The sequence below is a fragment of the Hibiscus syriacus genome, unplaced genomic scaffold, assembly GCF_006381635.1.
Source record: "Hibiscus syriacus cultivar Baekdansim isolate YM2019G1 unplaced genomic scaffold, ASM638163v2 tig00111276_pilon, whole genome shotgun sequence".
NCBI classification, from domain to species: domain Eukaryota; kingdom Viridiplantae; phylum Streptophyta; class Magnoliopsida; order Malvales; family Malvaceae; genus Hibiscus; species Hibiscus syriacus.
This window is the reverse complement of record NW_024063043.1, coordinates 427,290-444,961: the sequence shown is the minus strand read 5'-3', so window position 1 is coordinate 444,961 and position 17,672 is coordinate 427,290. Positions and strand designations below refer to the sequence as shown.

The following is a 17,672-nucleotide window of genomic DNA, read 5'->3' as shown; positions in this document are numbered from 1 at the left end:
TTATAATTCCCAAACCACCTTACACCCGCGGGGGACGTAAAGATAACCATTTGATTCGATGAATGTGTTTTTTGTCCGAAGAATTGCCCCGCAAAAAATTAGCCATTTTTGAATCCAGTAATGGCTAATCCATAAGGCCAATGAAATGAATTTCTCTTTGGACCCGAAGGTAATCCAAGGTAATTGGATGGGAACTTCCCAACTTTGCACCCAATGACCGAAGCCCATTCAGTTAGTACAGGTTCTTCTACGTTGATGTCAAAAAGGCTGCATTTTGTTTTTATTCAGTTGTAACCCCGAAGCAATTTCGAAAATACGAAGCACCCTCTTAACATTCTTTATCTCGCCCAAAGAATCACCGCTGAAGATAATCAAATCGTCTGCAAATTGTAAATGGGACAGCAGAAAAGGATCTTTCACCCTACCAATCGTGAATCCTCTGAAAAGCCTCAAGTCAACAGCTTTCCGAATCATTAAATTTAGCGCTTCACCAACCTTGTTAAACAACATCTGGGATAAAGAGCAGCCTTGTTTGAGTCCTCTCGCCATCGGAAAACTCTATGTAGGTGCGCCATTCACTAAGACCGAAACTGAGGCCGTCGAGATGCACATGGAAATCCACTCACATCAACTAGATTCGAAACCCATTTTTTCCCATTATCCTCGCTAGAAAGCCCTCCTGAAATCTATCCTGAAGCCTACTCCTTCCCCCCTTATACATAAAATCAATCCCTTCATTTGTTATGGAGGAGCAATCAAGAATTTGTCTTCTAGGCAAAAACTGTGAAAGACCAATCACTGATTCTATGCAGGTTCCAAGTCTCCTCGATGGTACCTTGGACAGGATTTAATTCTTATAATTGCTTTAAAATTTAAATCTACTTACTATTCATTCTAGTAGTTAGGACTGGATCAGACCGATAGATTGAATTGAAAATAACTAATCTAATCAAGTTAGATAAACTAATTTGCAGATCGTGGAAAGAATAAATCAAAAATCTATATCAATCGATTTTATCACCGGTCCAATTTTTAAAACATTCTTATTTACATTAAATTCACCCAGTGAATCAAATTTTTTATTATTATTTTTTTACAAAATTTTGCATTCTCTAAAGGAACATCCAATCAATATAGGTTCAGTAAAGCGAATTGAATCCAAATAAGCTGAATGCATAATTAATATAGATTTAGATCATAATGAGTATTCCACCTTTAATATATAGAAATGCTGCATAAATTGAATATTTTTTTTATGAGTTATAGGCCTCATTAAAAATCCCTTCATGATTAATAGAGTTTGTAGAGAAACTTCTTAATCAGCGGAAGGAGGAAAAGAATGCCTTAAAATTTCATTAATAACAAGATAAGATACATAACAATTACAACACCCAGAAGGTTCCCTTGCATAAATTGAATATAGAAATGGGTATCAACTGAAATTTATAATTCAGCTATTCAATAAAAGTAAAAAATTGCTAGCTGTTGCAATTGATAGCCAATTCTAACATATTTTTTCTTTTTCTGTTTTTATTTCTTCAATCAAGAAAATTAGTTTGTATGTTTCCAAAAATATCTAAATAAGAGCTCTTTTCGATAAAAATATTCCCCTTCCTGCTCTTATAGCTTTGTCAACAACTCATTGCATGCCAATGAATGCAAATATGTTTCAGTCAAACTATGTGAGGAAGTAGGAAAACTCGAAAATAATGGTTTCGAATCTTTTGATAACCGGAAGACTAATCCATCACACTCTCAGTGGCGTTTGCCACCTTCTGCATTATCATCAACTCAGCTTGATGAATTGCTCTTTGTGATCCCATGATTGTGACTTTCCTGTTGCACGAGGTAAAGGGGAAAACATTACTTAGGAACTCGATGCTTAATGGCAGATTGATAAAATCGGGATTGTCGCACCTGTCGGTTGTTCCGGACATGAAATCGCCTCTATCTGATATTTTTATCCTGGAGCCGCTTACCTGCAATGACAAAGTGCTCAAATTCGTAACATAAGCAAAAATACTATGGAACCAAATGAGTATATATTTCTCATGTATAAACCTGACTAATTTCCATGATATTCCTTCCACCACGACCTAGAACCAGTCCAATATGCTCATCGGAAACACCAATTGTGATGGAGTTGCTATGATCCTCCTGGATAGACATGTAAACGAATTCTGTCAAGCAAAGATCGATTAACGACAATGTACACATATAGCATGAGTTGTTGATTTCAGAATATCAGTCACATCACTTGCAAAATAAATGATAAGGGTTTAGGGAGGCATTAAAAATTGAAATGACACTAGAAATACAACTATATTGCTCCTATTCTTCATTTAGCTTAAAGTACCCATGTCTGACATATTCGGAAATAAATAAGGTATGGGGATATGACACCCCCTAAGGACCCTACAAAAAACATGGAAAATAATAAAAAAAATTAAACAATCCAGTGTTAGACACGTACACGTATCCAACACTCATACCAAAGTCCGAGTAACATATACTACAATACAACAGTTCTAGAAGTATGATAAAATTTGGAAGAAAATGAGTTAACGAATTAACTATTGTATTGAGTCTGCAAAAGAAACAAATGGAAGGAGCATGTTATCATCCTCCGTGAAAATGCTTAGTTTGTGATGGATGAACTTTGTACAATTTTCTGTAGTTTTTTGAATAAAAATGAGGTACTCTTTTCCCTCTTCCGCTACCTATTGGCTACCTCGCAGTTTGCCGAGAAGTATGAAGGGGTTTTTTTTAACGAGACCTCCAATTCTTATAAAAAAAACAGTTCTAGAAGTATAATAAAATTTGGCAGAAATGGGTTTACGAATTAACTATTGTATGAGTGTGCAAAAAAACAAATGGAAGGAGCATGTTATCATCCTCCGTGAAAATGCCAAAACAAAAAATAACAAATTAATATACTTAGCCTAGCACAGAACAGAACGAAGTAAAACAGCATCAGTCACCAGGCAGAACAGAGAAAGCACACAGAAAGAGATGAACCTTGTGATTCGGAAACTTCACTCCAGCCCCATTTGGTGCATAGCTCATTGAATTGTAAGTCGCTGTTGCAACAGAAGGAAACACGTATACATATGGTATACAATGAAAACCAGAGAAGAAAATAGCAAAAATTTTAAGTTAAAAAAAAAACCAGGACAAAATTAAAGAAATCTTACTAGTAATAGATATAGTAAGAACTCTACAAAGGACATAATAACTAGGTAAATCACAATTGTACATCACGGAAAACTCACATCATAAATTAAAAAAGAAAAATGACCATTAAGAATCAGATTATTTGAAACTGAAATTTGTTAAAACATCCTTAAAAAACTAAACTTTCAAAGAGGTTAACCTCCGAAATTCGAACAGATAAAGGAACTTCCATAATACCTTATTTTCACGTACGAAATTGAAAGACATCATGATTTTTTGGCCAAATTTTTTGAAGACTTGTTATTTTCGATCATTTGACCACCGTGAGTAGAAATTTGCAATTACTTGGCAATTAGGATAAATTACATAGGTGCAACACTTCCAATTTTTATGTTTGTTATGGCCCTTTGCTTTAAGGTTTCTGTGATCATTCTGAAAGGCCCAGGTCCAGCGGAAAACAATGCAACAGTTGTCTAAGCATTCAGCCCTCAAAAGTTGTTTATTTGAGTATTTATTTTATACAATGTGAAAGCAAAAAGAGCATTAAAATATCAGAATATGAGATGGAAGAATTGTGTCAGACGTGGTCTCAGTGGAAGGTGAAATACTGAAAAAAATGATTGTTACAAAGGTAATGCGTTCTTTATCGGAAAAAGAAACTTGAAGAACATCATGCTGGCAGCTAAGTTTAATGGTTAAATTCATAGCACATCCAGAAAGCTCTAATGAGATGGATGACTACAATCAGGCTTGGGCTTAATGCTAGATGGAAAATTGTAAAAAGGAGAATATGGATGAACGGAAATACACCTAGTTTTAATTGTTTAAAGTCACTTCATAGATAAAAAGTTCTCTTTGTCAAATATTAAATGGTAAATAACTCTCCGCATAACAAAGTTATGATATCACCATGAAAGAGGTGGGAGATAAAATGGAAATATAGTGATTATAAAGCAGAGACAGATGCAAACATAGACACAATAGCCAAATAAAATAAGAACACACCTGGATATGAAAATGGGGCATGCATAGCTTGTGAATAATGAGGGTCTTCACAAAGCTTTGAAAGAATCAAATCAACTGCCCGCAACTGCTCATCTATAGTGCCAGTCACTGTTACTAGCCTATCATTCAAGCCATAAAAGTTATTGTCCTGTGGAGATATCTTAATGCCAGCTTGGGAGCCATCAATAAATGACCTACAAAAAAGGGATAAATAACAATTAGGATATGTCTAAGGCAGAAATACTCAATGAAAAGGGACAAATAATGCTTCAACGGTAACTAAAAACAGTCCACGGACCATTGACCACACACACATAAAATGAGCCTATTTTAAACAATTATTTTTAGTATATGATTCGGCTCTTGTTTCATCCAATGCATTCAGATAAGATTATGCCCACAACAATAATTTTCTTATGAGGGGAGCATGTTAAGGATACATGAGCTTTAAACAACCAATTATAACTTCATGTGGGACTTAAGCCACAAGTAGCAGCTATAATCCACTTGAGCAGCAGTCATACTTTATAAATCAGAATAACTTCTTAGTCAAATCATGCTCCCTTTGGTGGAAGTAGTGGATAAATGTAGAAAAGCACAGGTTAACACTAATTTCCTTGCATGTGATATTTACATTTAAGAGACTGGTCCATCTTGAAGAACATGTCCTCAGCCCACACAATACCCGAGCACCAAGGTACAATTATAACATTAGTTTGGCTCTTTTCCATGATCCTAATTGACATACAATCATAAATAAAGCCCAAGGTACTTCCATTGTAAAAAGAAAGCAAAATATAATGCAGTTCAGATATTGATGCTGGCTAGACCTTTTAATAAGAAACCAATGTTATCAAAAACCTTAAGCCTGCATCTTTGGATGCTATAATGAAACGAAAAGCCATCCCCATTTACTTAGAGAATAAGCATGTTATGAATATGCAATTCTAGAAGCAACTTGCTAAGCTGCATCAAAATTATAGCGATTGTAATCTTTACTAAATTTGTTCCTATCACCGAAATTTCTCCTTTTCAATCCTAGAAGTTGTCGAATCATCCCTAACTTAGTTGGCGATGTATAACTTTCATTGTAGACATTCTCACACATGATTCAATTTCAAAATAAGCAGTTCAAATACCAGTCCTGCCTATTTGAACATACTATAAATCAACTGTAGTTTAAAATTTTTATGAAGTTTATCCCCAAATAAACACAGCATATGGAAGAATGAACACATATTCTTTATAAAAACAAGTCGGGTTAGTATGCTACAATTCTATGAGCATACTAAAAACTATATTAAAAATTCCTTAAATTTCAAGCCTGCAAAAACACCATATCCAGGTTAATTGCCGAAAACAAAGAAACTAAAATACGTACAATAATCAGTGTGTCCAAGTAGGATTCTTACTTAATGGTAGCCCCTCCTTTCCCAATTATGCTTCCACAAGAGATATTGGAAACTATTAGCCTCACTTTTGTTCTAGGTTCAGCATCCTCATTATCTTTGATATTAAGCTAACCAGAAAAACTTCATTACCATAAAAAAAGGTCAGAAAATTTAAAGAGTTAAAACTTAAAAGTCATCAGAAGATCACCTCATTCAATAATTTTGCAAGGATAAGTTCCATGGCTTTGAGTATATCATCAATTGCTCCAGAGACCATAATGATCCTGTCTGATGTTCCTGGAAAAATTTCATGACTGCGTGACAACTGAATTCGAGCTCCTGATTTGGATTGAAATTCAGTAATTGTTGAACCACCCTTTCCAATTACAGAACCAGCGGAAGCATTCGATACAAGAAACCTGATATACGTAGGCTTCTCTGCATTATCTGCCAGAAGAAATATGTCAAAAAAATCACCAATGTATTTGTAGTCAACGAGGAACTTTGGAACCACGCATGATATTTTCATCAACTGAAACAATCTCCTCCCTTTCAGTGCAGAAAACAAATAAGAGGATTAAAAAATCAACTGTTTATGACGTAAAACAATATGCAGTTGCTAACTAAAAAAATGATTGAAGTAAATGCATTAAAGACAGAATACATGGTAGCCTGATCGCAGGTAGCTTGATAGCAACAAGTACCTTGATTTCTGATGGTAAAAATGTCATCTCACACATGGAAAAGGTGGAAAATTTGATCTTAAGGTAATATAAAACTTATTTTCAATATTCACACAAGCCTTATCAACATTTTGATATACATTGAATAGCTAATAGCAAGCAACACAGATTGGAAAAAATCTCCTATTAGCATCGCCAAAGTAACTTAAATCCCTATCATCTGTCAACATTTAAAAACCAAGGGATGATCCTGAAGTAGATGGTAGGCTGGTAGCTGTAGAAGGACAGATCTTAATCGTGGAGAATATGAGTCGGAGAAAACTACAGGTATATGAAAGATACGAATGCAAGCTGTAGATAACAGGATATACACTAGATGTTCTACATTTTAGTATTGAAAAAAATTGAAGGACTGGTTTGCTAAATATAGCATCTAGGAAGTCGAATCAATTACTTCGATGATATCTTCAAATATATAAGAAACAAAAACATTTTATATATATGCCTTTCCATCAATGACTTCAATTCAAATGACATATCTTCTTTGATTTCACATCTAATCTTTAATTTTACTTTAAAAATGAACACCAGCACCATGACCAAAACAACCCTTACTTGCAATTCCTCACACCTCACAATACTGTTGAACTCATAGTAGGTTCAACATTCACAGTTACTGTACAAATACAAGCAGATAAAAGATAATGCCAGCGGAACTCCAGGATTTCTCACCCTTCTACACTATTACTTTGGGCAGCATTTAACAATACTGAGAACACACTGCTAGGGTTAGAGTTTCAAATTCTAATCAAATCTAATCATTAGATTAGGGGGAAAAAATAAATAACAAACTTTTCCCCCTTTACTTGAAAAACAGAAAAAAAAAACACAAAATGAAGAGCTTAAACGAAGATAAAAGGAAGATCAGATCAGAAGCTTGCCAGAGGTTGGCGATTTAGGCGGCGGAGGAGATCTATTCCTCGCTGCCTCTGGTGATGACATGTAAGACGACTCCGTCGACTCCATTTCTCTCTTCTCCTCTTCTAAACCAAAAATCAATAAAATAAAAATAAAAACAATAAAACAAGGACACCAAACTACATAAATAAGTAGGACTAGAGAAAGCAAAACTTAAGCAAATTAATCAAAATCTTCATCTAAATTAATGTAGTTTTAAACAAAAACAAAAGGATTCATACTTGCGTCCAGAATTTGCTATCTAATCTAGCTTTTTCCTTTGAGTTCGCAGCTAACTTGTTCTTCCGTCTGAGCTCAAGGTTTCTCTGATATTTCGTTGTCTATAATACATCGGTCGCTGGTTTAGGTTCATTACTGATGGCTCGTTTGAGAGTTTTATTTTAAGGATAAACTACAACATTCATCACTTAACTATTATCTCACTTCTATTTTAGTCATTAAAGTTTAATTAATATTTAGTCACTTAATTTTTGAATTGTTCATATTTTTAGTCACTCTACGAATAAATAATCTCATCTGTCTATTTTCACTCACCCAGAGATTCTAAAAGGATGAAGAACTAAAATATTCAGATTAGATGTAAGCGGATCCTTATGTGTGTATATATAGAGATACATGATCAATTCACATTGTGTGAATTTTTTTAGTTTTATATTGTTAAGGTTGTTGGATGAGTTAAAATAGACGATGGAGAATCATAGTAAAAAAAATAATAATATATTCACGGAAGAAAATAGAGATAATTTTAGTAATTCATCTTCATTCATCTAATGATCTTAAAAATATATAAAGATGAAAATTTTACATTAAGTGTAAGTAGATATATATATATATATATATATATATATTAGGATATGTTGACATATTATAAAACTTTTAAATCTTATACATTTTTAAAACTATTGAATGAATATAACTAATTATTGAGATCGACAATAATAAAGATAAAAATATAATTATTAACGTATTTTAAAATTTTAGTTTTAACTATTAAATTTGATTAATCAATTGAAAAAACATGTAACAAATTTTTTAAAAAAATATATCATATAAGTAAATATTAATTCAACAAATTAAATGATAAAAAATGTATTACTCAATCACTTAAGAAATGAGTTAAAAATAAGTATCAATTAAAGATTTAGTACATATGTAATATGTTTTTTTTACTATAAACTAGGTATTTGTTTTAAATATTCTTTTTTATTGGACAATAAAAGTTTAATCATCATACTGTAGTCGTTGGTGCTTAAACTCGTGACCTCTAGAAATAACAATAATTTCTTTAACCACTAAGAAAATTAGTACAAACTTAGAAAAAATTCTAGAATGCACGTCGCACACTGAAACACACCACTAATGTGACGTACCGATGCACACCACTAAATACATTGTCCTTATTAAATAAATATTAAAAAATATAATGACATATCCGTAATTATTCTTTTATTATTATTTATTTTAAATTTTAATAAGAATATAATTAATAGACCTGTAAACGAACCGAATGTTCAGCGAACTGTTCGTGAACCGTCCGGCGGGAAGTTCGTTTCTGTTTGTTTATTTATTAAACGAATGAACGTGAACAAGATTTTGTGTTTGTTTAATTAAATGAACAAACACGAACATAAGTTCATTCATTTACGTTCGCGAACGTTTGGTAATATGTTCATTCATTTATGTTCATTAATGTTTGTTTGTTTACTTTCGTTCGTTTATATTCATTCATTTATGTTTAACCTAATCTCTCTAGATCCATTTAAAATATAAAGGCCCAATAAATTTTAATCAGATACCTATTAATATTTTTAAAATTCAATTAATTTTAAATACAAATAAAAAACTCAAAACAATTAAATAAAATATAATCCTAAAATTATTAGGAAAGAAGAAAATATATATTTTCAAATCTCAATCTTATCGCTCACGCCTCACATGATTTGGTCTTTGTTTAATATTTTTCTTTTGTTATAACTTATTTAATTTAACATAATTTCGTTTGATTGGTTCTAATAAGAATGAATGGTGAATTGACGATTGTTAATGAATGCAAGTTAAAGATTATTGAAGACGTTTGGATTTTAAGAATATCGTTTTTGTTGAACACTTTAAGACTTTAACTTCATAATTTTCATGTAGCTTGTTTACTATTTATGCAAGTTTTTTTCGTACTCGAACAAATTAATTATTAAGTTGCAATTTATACTAATGAATTTTATGTGATTATTGTTGTTTTAGTTTATGTTCATTTATGTTCGTTTGTTTTGTTCATTTACGTTTATGTTCATTTATTGTGTTCGTTTATTTTGTTCATTTGTGTTCGTTTACTATTTAATGAACGAACACGAACAAGTTACATTTCTTAACAAACGAACACGAACAATAAATTTTTTGTTCGGCGGCCCTATTCATTGCTGGCAAATCGTGTACATCAATATATAATGTCGTCGGAAAGTTATATCAAGAGGAAAATAGTCTTCCTCTTCACCAAATGTTGCCCAATTTATCATCGTCTTGCAATTAACCGTCGATTATCCTTGTCATTGTCGTTCGATCGTATCTTTATTTTATTATTATTATTAGTTCTTTCCCTTCCATTAGTCGTTCCCACTTGCATGGTGACATGTGTAATTAACATGGTCCCCCAACCTACATACATAAATCGGTCATGGATCGGCTGTACATTGACTTAGAAATGGCTAAATTGAGTGCCCACCTTTAGCTGTATATTTCTTTGGGAAGACTGTATGCATCAAATCTTGTTTTCATTGTTATAATAGACACCATGTGAGGAATCACAGCTTATGGTTCCTTTTAACATTGGAATGTAGCTTCTAATACCCTTCTTTTCCTTTTTCTCATTAAATGGTGTTGGAAACGAATGAGGAAAAACACCAAGATTTCTTCTTAAAACTTTTTACAATGACGCCTTAAGAATTTACACAATTATTTTTTAGATTCTCTTGATATAACTCTCAGGCGATTTTTTTTGCGATGAATAGGATTGTTAGCAGTTGGGTTTGATTGTTGCTACTAAGATGAAGATGTAAACTTTATATGAATTAAGTGTTCCAATCCAAAACAAATAAAAATCTTAAAATAATTATAATTTTTTAATAAAAAATATATTTTAATTATATTCATATTAAAATTTAAATTCAGTAATAATAAATGATTAATTATGGATATATCATTATATTTTTATATTTATTTAATAAAAACAATTTAATTAATAATGTGCATCGATATGTCATATTAGTATATATTTCGATATACAACGTACGTTCTAAACTCATCCTTACAAACTTAATGTTATTCTATATGCGATTCAATAGTTATTATATACTATGTTTTGAGTGACACATAACCTAATATTACGCCCTTTAACCTTTGCCAAATCTTATATGTGCCCTGTGATTTACTATATACTTTAAACGTTAAAATATACACGAATACATACAATTTTTAATAAGAAATAGATTTCTCTTTGTTACCTTTAGTCGGAGCCGATTTTTGAGGGGAGCGACCTGAGCACTTGCTCAATATTAGTTCTCAAAAGTAACTGTGATATTATCATTGGGCCACATCCATAATTTCACATTTAGTTTCACTCTTAAAAGTCCAAAATTTTAAAGTGTACTTGTAATATATATATATGGCTCAGTTCACGTAAAAATGCAGTGGAAATTTTTTTTTCACGTGATAATCCTCTCCTAGAATTAATTGTTCAAATGGTGGGAATGCTATAGCGTTCGTATTGGTCGCCATGTAGGCAAAGCGAAGCAAGGTATGTCGCCATGCAGTAGGGGCGACCTTATAGTTCGCCATGCAGTTGGGGCGGCGTTGTAGGTCGCCAGGTGAATTTGCTGCAATCGACACATGTATCCCCCCTTCCCTCCTGAATCAACGCCCTGTCTCCCTCACCTCGCCATGCAGTCCCGACGTGATTTCTTGCTTTGTTATTTTGCGCTGCAAATTGCAGCAATAATTCATGCCAAAGTCAGCTGCTCACGGGTGGATCAAGGTGGATAAAAAAATATTCTAATTAGTGCTGTAATAATTCACGGGTAGAGTTTAGGGAATGACAATAGATTTGTTGCTATATATTGGGTATGAGGCGGATTGTTTTGTTGTAAGAAGAAGCAAGAAAGGTGAAGGAAGGAGAAAGAAAGGTGAAGGAAGAAGAAAGGTGATGGAAAGGAAAAAGAAAGGAAGAAAGGTAACGAGCATTATGTAAATTAGTTTAAATTATTAGTTATTTAGTAAGTGGGTATAGTTTAGGTTAGTTATATAATATAACAAAAATTTAGTTAATTACTTTGTTAGTTTAAGTTAGATTAATGTTGAAGAATTATATTTAATTTGTTTGTTGAATCATATTAAATTAATATATATGGTTTATTATATGTCGTTATTTTATTAAAAATAGTTATAGTTTAAATTATATTAAATAATTTATTATATGTCGTTTAATTTTGTTGAGTTAATCGATTGACTGAATCGGCCAAGAGGGGGGTGAATTGGCAATAAAAATTTTGGTGGAAGCTTTTGCAGAAAATTGAATGAAATTGTACAGCGATTTAGAGTGGTTCGACTTTATCAACCAAAGTCTACGTCCACTACCTTAGCTATCCACACTAAGGATTTTCCAACAAATTCACTAATTTGTTCTTTCTTTTGAGGCCAAAGAGATAACCTTACAACTCCCTCAAGAATATACCCCAATTCTTGAGAACACTCTTTTCTCAAAGAGAAATACAAATTTGCAAACTTACAAGAAAAACCTCACAAGGCAAATATGTTTGCACAATTCTAGAACAAAGAAAGAACACTCAAGAATAAATACAATTGAGCACAATAAGTGTTCTTGAAAACAAAATGAATATTGAATGAAAAATAGGCTTGAAATGCTCAAACTTGAGGTTGATGCTTTCTCTTTGATTCTCTCTTGATTCTAATTGCTTGATGTTTCTTGTTATTGATCAATGGCTTCTAAGCTTGCTTAAATACACCTTGAATCACTTATGAACGTTGGGGATAATTAGAAAAAATAATATAGCCGTTTTAGTGTGAAAACAATTAATAAAACAGTTTGGAGCGTGGGGGAATCGGTACCCCCTATGGGGAATCGGTTCCCTAAGTGTAAAATTCAAATATTTCGACCGTTATACAAGGGGGGAATCGGTACCCCCTGGGGGGGAATCGGTTCCCTCTGAGCATACTGGAATTCTCGGAGCCAAACCATTCAGGGGGGAATCGGTACCCCCTTAGGGGGGAATCGGCTCCCTCTGAGCAATCTGGAATTTTTGGCTTTGAAATGGTTCGAAATACTTTGTAAAATTATTTCGAAATTGTTTTAAGATTAAAACTTAATTTTACACTTTGAGTAAGGATTAAAAATGATCTTTGAAAGATTTGGAGTAATGTTTTGATATTCGAATAATTCTATCGAATATACTTAGAAAATCATTTGGAAAATCTTAAAATTCATTTAACTTAATTTGTTATCTCGAAATATCAAAATGTTTTCAACAATCTCCCCCTTTTTGATATAACAAAATATTTTAGTAATTTTAAGATTTTGAAATCAAGTTTTGAAATTACTTCCCCTTACTTTAACACTTCTCCCATTTATCATTTAAAAACACTTTTAACACTTCTCCCCCTTTTTGTTAAATCAAAAAGACATTTTAAAGAATTTAAACAAGGTTTTGAAATCATTTAGCCAATTTATATATAATATAAGTTGCTAAGATCACAAGCAAGAGAAACGTTAGTCATTAGTTTCATAATCAATATTCATAATTAATGTGATGGCAAAATTGGTCATATATCTAATCATGAAGTAAATGATGCAATGATGAATAAATTTAATCACACCAAATAGATAATTTCTAACCATTCATAAATCCAAACAAATTCAAAGTCAATCAATCCACAAATTCAAACATTCCAAAATATTCAAAATGTTAAAACAATAAGTTTGGAGTTCAAAGTAAAACATTGAATCACATATCAGGATCAGGAGGAGGAAAACGAGCTCGCATAGCGGCCATTTCGTGAGTGAGGTCATTAATACGCGCGTTGGTTGCTTCATTGTTTTGTACGCATCTCCCGAAGAATTTCTAATTGTTGAGCTCCCATTGTGGATAAGTGAGACTCTATAGAAGAAAAGCGTGAATCCATGGTAGCGTATCGAAAATCGAATGTCTCCATAAAGGATTGAAAATATGGAGGCATTTGATGCGTTTGTTGTGCTTGCTCTTCGGGCTGCTCCTTGGGCTGCTCATGCTCATCTTCGGCTTCATCGATGTCTCGCATTAATTGCTCAAGCTCGAGATCTTCGTCAGCTTCGGGTGGAGCTTGTGAAGAACTAGCTCCCAGAGTATTTGCAGAAGATCGAACCCATTCACCGGTTTCCTTATCCTTAATTCATCCCGCTCTCGTTAAAGAGAAAAGGTTAATTTGTTTCTTAAGGGGAAAAACGACATCTAGACCGACTCTAAGCCCAGCTTTGGAAAACAGATTACTCAAAATGCAACCGTAAACAAGAGATGAACAAAGTTTTTTGTTAGGAACAAGATTTACGGTTTCAACAATTTCAGCAAAAATAATCTGAGGTAGGTTGATTTTAATATTGTTTTCGAAACAATGTAACCACCAAAGATCTAAGACTCTAAGAGTAGAATAACGACCTCCGGATGGTCGAAACCACCAAGAAATCATTAAATGAAGAAAACGTTCATGAAGGTCTAGGATACTTGCACTATCCCTTCTTTTATAACGAGATCCTAAAACCTGTTTTTCATTTGAAATACCATCATTATCTAATCCGAATATATTGGCTATGTAAGTCGAGTCAATATATAAGAATTGTCCTAGAAGGTAGGAACGAATTCCTATGATTTCGGTTTCAGATTGGTTTTTAACACAAACGACATTAGAATAGAAAATACGAATAAGTTGATGGTAAACGATGGGTTCAAGGTCAAAGAGTTTATCAAATTTCCACTCTTGTAAAAGAGGAAGATATTTAAAATTGATAGCTAACATAGCTTGACGAGAAGGAATACGTTCTTCCCGGATTTTGTAAGAGTTGAAATATTGATAATACCAAAAACGATGATTTCTAGGACTAGGATGATTGAAACACGAATTTTGGATAGTCAAATTAGGATCAATGGGATTAGGATTAGAAATTGGAATAGAAGGAGGATTTGGAGGTGGATTTGGTTGACGGTGTGAACGACTAGATGAAGACATAGCACGTTTAGGATTGGACATGGTTTAGGAAATCGGAATAGAATTGATAACCTGCAATTTAGAAAACACATGTATGCAATTCAATCAATCCCAAAACTCAATTGAGTCCTCAGTATTTCAAAGTTCTCTAAATCAATCCTAATGGGCAAAGTTTTTGAAAAACTTTTGAAAAATATGGTTTTGAGAAACAATATATGTATAGTTTTCATAATAACAACATAATTTAATCAAAACACAATAATTTGAAAATTAATTTTTTTTATTTCAAAAATTTAGAAAATTTTGAAAAATCTTGTGTTTTTTATGAAATTAGTTGTAATATCTAGTTTCTAATCACTAAATAATCAATGCCCGATCAAAAATTCAACCTAGAACTAATTAAAACTAGTTCTATGTTCATAAATTGATAAAAATAAGTTTTGGAAAAATACCTTGAATGATTTCGGATTTGAGTGAGATTAGATGAAGTTTGCACGTTTTTGATGATTCCAACAGGTTTAGAGGATGATATTTGAAGTGAATTCCGATTAAAAACGTTGATTTGAGGCAAGAATGGAGATTTGAGAGGGTAGAGGGAAGAAACAGTGTGAAGGAATAAGAGAGGGTTTGAGCAAATATTGGGTTCTGCCCGTGTTAAAACCAGAACCCTAGGGGGGAATCGGTTCCCCTTCAAAGGGGGAATCGGTTCCCTCAAGGGGGGATCGATTCCCTCTACACCAAAATGTTAAAATCTGATTTTAAACATCCAAAATGCTAAATTAATTTCCTCTAGTGGTATTGGCAACTCATATATTGAAAATTAATCATGTTCAAACAATTCAATTAATCTTTAAAAGATATTTGAACATAAAATTATTTTTTCATCAAGAATCATAAACTCCCCCTAACTAATAGCAATGAATGCAATCAAAAATTACTATTATAAGCATTTTTCATTTATTATTAAAAGTGCTAAAATTATTTTAAACACTCAGTGAAGATAGATGGGTCAAACCTAATTCTCTCCTAAGTGTCCAAAATCGTTCCTTGTCTAAAGGTTTTGTAAAGATATCCGCTAATTGGTGCAAAGTATCAACAAATTCTAGAACTACATCTTCCTTAGTGACATGGTCTCTAATGAAGTGATGTCTTATTTCAATGTGCTTAGTTCTAGAGTGTTAGATGGGATTTTTAGTGAGACAAATAGCACTAGTATTGTCACACTTGATAGGAATGGTACCTACTTCAATTCCATAATCAAAAAGTTGTTGTTTCATCCATAAAACTTGTGCACAACAACTACCAGCTGAAATGTATTCGGCTTCAGTGGTAGATAATGCAACACAATTTTGTTTCTTTGAAAACCAAGAAATTAGCATATTTCCAAGGAATTGGCAAGTACCGGAGGTGCTTTTCCTATCTAATTTGCATCCTCCATAATCCGTATCAGAAAAAGCAAGCAAGCTAAAGCTAGAGTCTCTAGGATACCAAAGTCCTAAACTAGGAGTGTCTTTAAGGTATCTAAAGATTCTCTTAACAGCTAGTAAATGTGATTCCTTATGACATGATTGAAATCTAGCACATAAGCAAACACTAAACATAATATCCGGTCTACTTGCAGTTAGATAAAGTAGAGATCCAATCATTGACCTATATAATTTAACATCTACACATTTACCTCCTTCATCTAAGTCAAGCTTTGTTGAAGAGCTCATTGGAGTGTCATGAGGTTTCCCATTTTCCAATCCAAACTTCTTGAGCATATCTTTGACGTACTTAGCTTGATTGATGAAGATGCCATCTTTTCTTTGCTTGATTTGGAGTCCCAAGAAAAATGAGAGCTCCCCCATCATGCTCATCTCAAACTCACTTTGCATTAGCTTAGAAAATTCTTGGCAAAGAACATCATTAGTAGAACCAAATATTATATCATCAACATAAATTTGAACTACTAATAAATATTTACCTTTATGCTTAAAAAACAATGTAGTGTCAACCTTCCCTTTTGAAAAACCTTTTTCAATTAAAAAATTTGACAATCTTTCATACCAAGCTCTAGGAGCTTGCTTTAAACCATAAAGAGCTTTTGTCAATTTTAAAACATGATCCGGAAAATTTGAATCTTCAAAACCTGGAGGTTGTTCCACATACAATTCTTCTTTTATAAAACCATTTAAAAATGCACTTTTAACTTCCATTTGATATAATTTAAATTCATTGAAACATGCAAATGCTAATAACATTCTAATTGTTTCCATCCTAGCTACGGGAGCGTATGTTTCATCATAGTCTATGCCCTCTTCTTGAGTATACCCTTGAGCAACAAGTCTAGCCTTGTTTCTCACTATATTACCACTCTCATCAAGCTTATTCCTAAATACCCATCTAGTACCTACAGTAGATTTATTACTAGGCCTTTCAACTAATGTTCATACTTTACTTTTCTCAAATTGATTTAACTCATCTTGCATAGCCATAATCCAATGTTCATCATTTAATGCTTCTTTAATATTCTTAGGCTCTATGCATGAGATAAATGCAACATAATTACAAATATTTCTAAGAGAAGATCGAGTTGTTACCCCTTTTGATGGATCACCTATAATTTCACCATCATTGACATAGTTGTACTCTCTTGGATAAAATACTTCCCTTTCTTCAATGGTTGGATTCTCAAGAGGATCATGAGTTTCCTCATTTTTCATTTCTTCCTTTGATGATGGTTCTCCAACGTCATGTCTAACGTCATTTGTATTTATAACACCTACATCATCATTCACACAAGAATCCTTCCTCGGAAGGGGATTATCATCGAAAACAACATGTATAGACTCTTCTACAACTAAAGTTCTTTTATTAAATACACGATAGGCTTTAGAATTTAAGGAATAACCCAGAAAAATTCTTTCATCACTTTTAGCATCAAATTTGCCAAGGTTTTCTTTACCGTTGTTTAAAACAAAACATTTACATCCAAAATGATGAAAATAACTAATGTTAGGTTTTTTATTTTTGAAAATTTCATATGGAGTTTTCTTTAAAATTGGCCTAATCATTACTCGATTTACAACATAACAGCGGTATTTGTGGCTTCCGCCCAAAATATTTTGGCAAATTATTTTCACAAAGCATGGTTCTAGACATTTCTTCTAAAGTTCGATTTTTCCTCTCACAACTCCATTTGTTGAGGGGTTCTAGG

General features: G+C 32.7%; 1 protein-coding gene across 2 annotated transcripts; it reads right to left on the bottom strand.

Moving 5' to 3' along the window:
* Nucleotides 1-1,568: 1,568 nt before the first annotated feature.
* LOC120157794 (protein BTR1-like) lies at nucleotides 1,569-17,083 on the bottom strand. 2 transcript variants are annotated; one of them, XM_039168815.1, is made up of 9 exons: nucleotides 17,073-17,083; nucleotides 7,195-7,288; nucleotides 5,779-6,017; nucleotides 5,592-5,698; nucleotides 4,180-4,373; nucleotides 3,019-3,089; nucleotides 2,062-2,157; nucleotides 1,918-1,979; nucleotides 1,569-1,836 (listed from the first exon to the last, which is right to left on the bottom strand). In XM_039168815.1, exons 2-9 carry the CDS (start codon nucleotides 7,277-7,279, stop codon nucleotides 1,740-1,742), a joined length of 951 nt encoding a protein of 316 aa, XP_039024746.1. In that variant the 5' UTR covers nucleotides 7,280-7,288; nucleotides 17,073-17,083; the 3' UTR covers nucleotides 1,569-1,739. The 2 variants fall into 2 exon arrangements, with proteins under 2 accessions (XP_039024746.1, XP_039024745.1); XM_039168814.1 differs by lacking the exon at nucleotides 17,073-17,083 and adding an exon at nucleotides 7,483-7,576 and having other exon boundaries at nucleotides 1,572-1,836; nucleotides 7,195-7,291.
* Between the last annotated feature and the right edge of the window lie 589 nt (nucleotides 17,084-17,672).

What these genes read in the sequence shown, in the direction of transcription:
- LOC120157794 (XM_039168815.1), bottom strand. Translation starts at nt 7,279, where the DNA reads ATGGAGTCGACGGAGTCGTCTTACATGTCATCACCAGAGGCAGCGAGG. An exon ending in AAAGGAGGGGCTACCATTAA is followed by an intron (nt 4,374 to 5,591) that starts GTAAGAATCCTA and finishes CCTTTTTTGTAG; the next exon opens with GTCATTTATTGATGGCTCCC. An exon ending in TGAAGTTTCCGAATCACAAG is followed by an intron (nt 2,158 to 3,018) that starts GTTCATCTCTTT and finishes ATGTCTATCCAG; the next exon opens with GAGGATCATAGCAACTCCAT.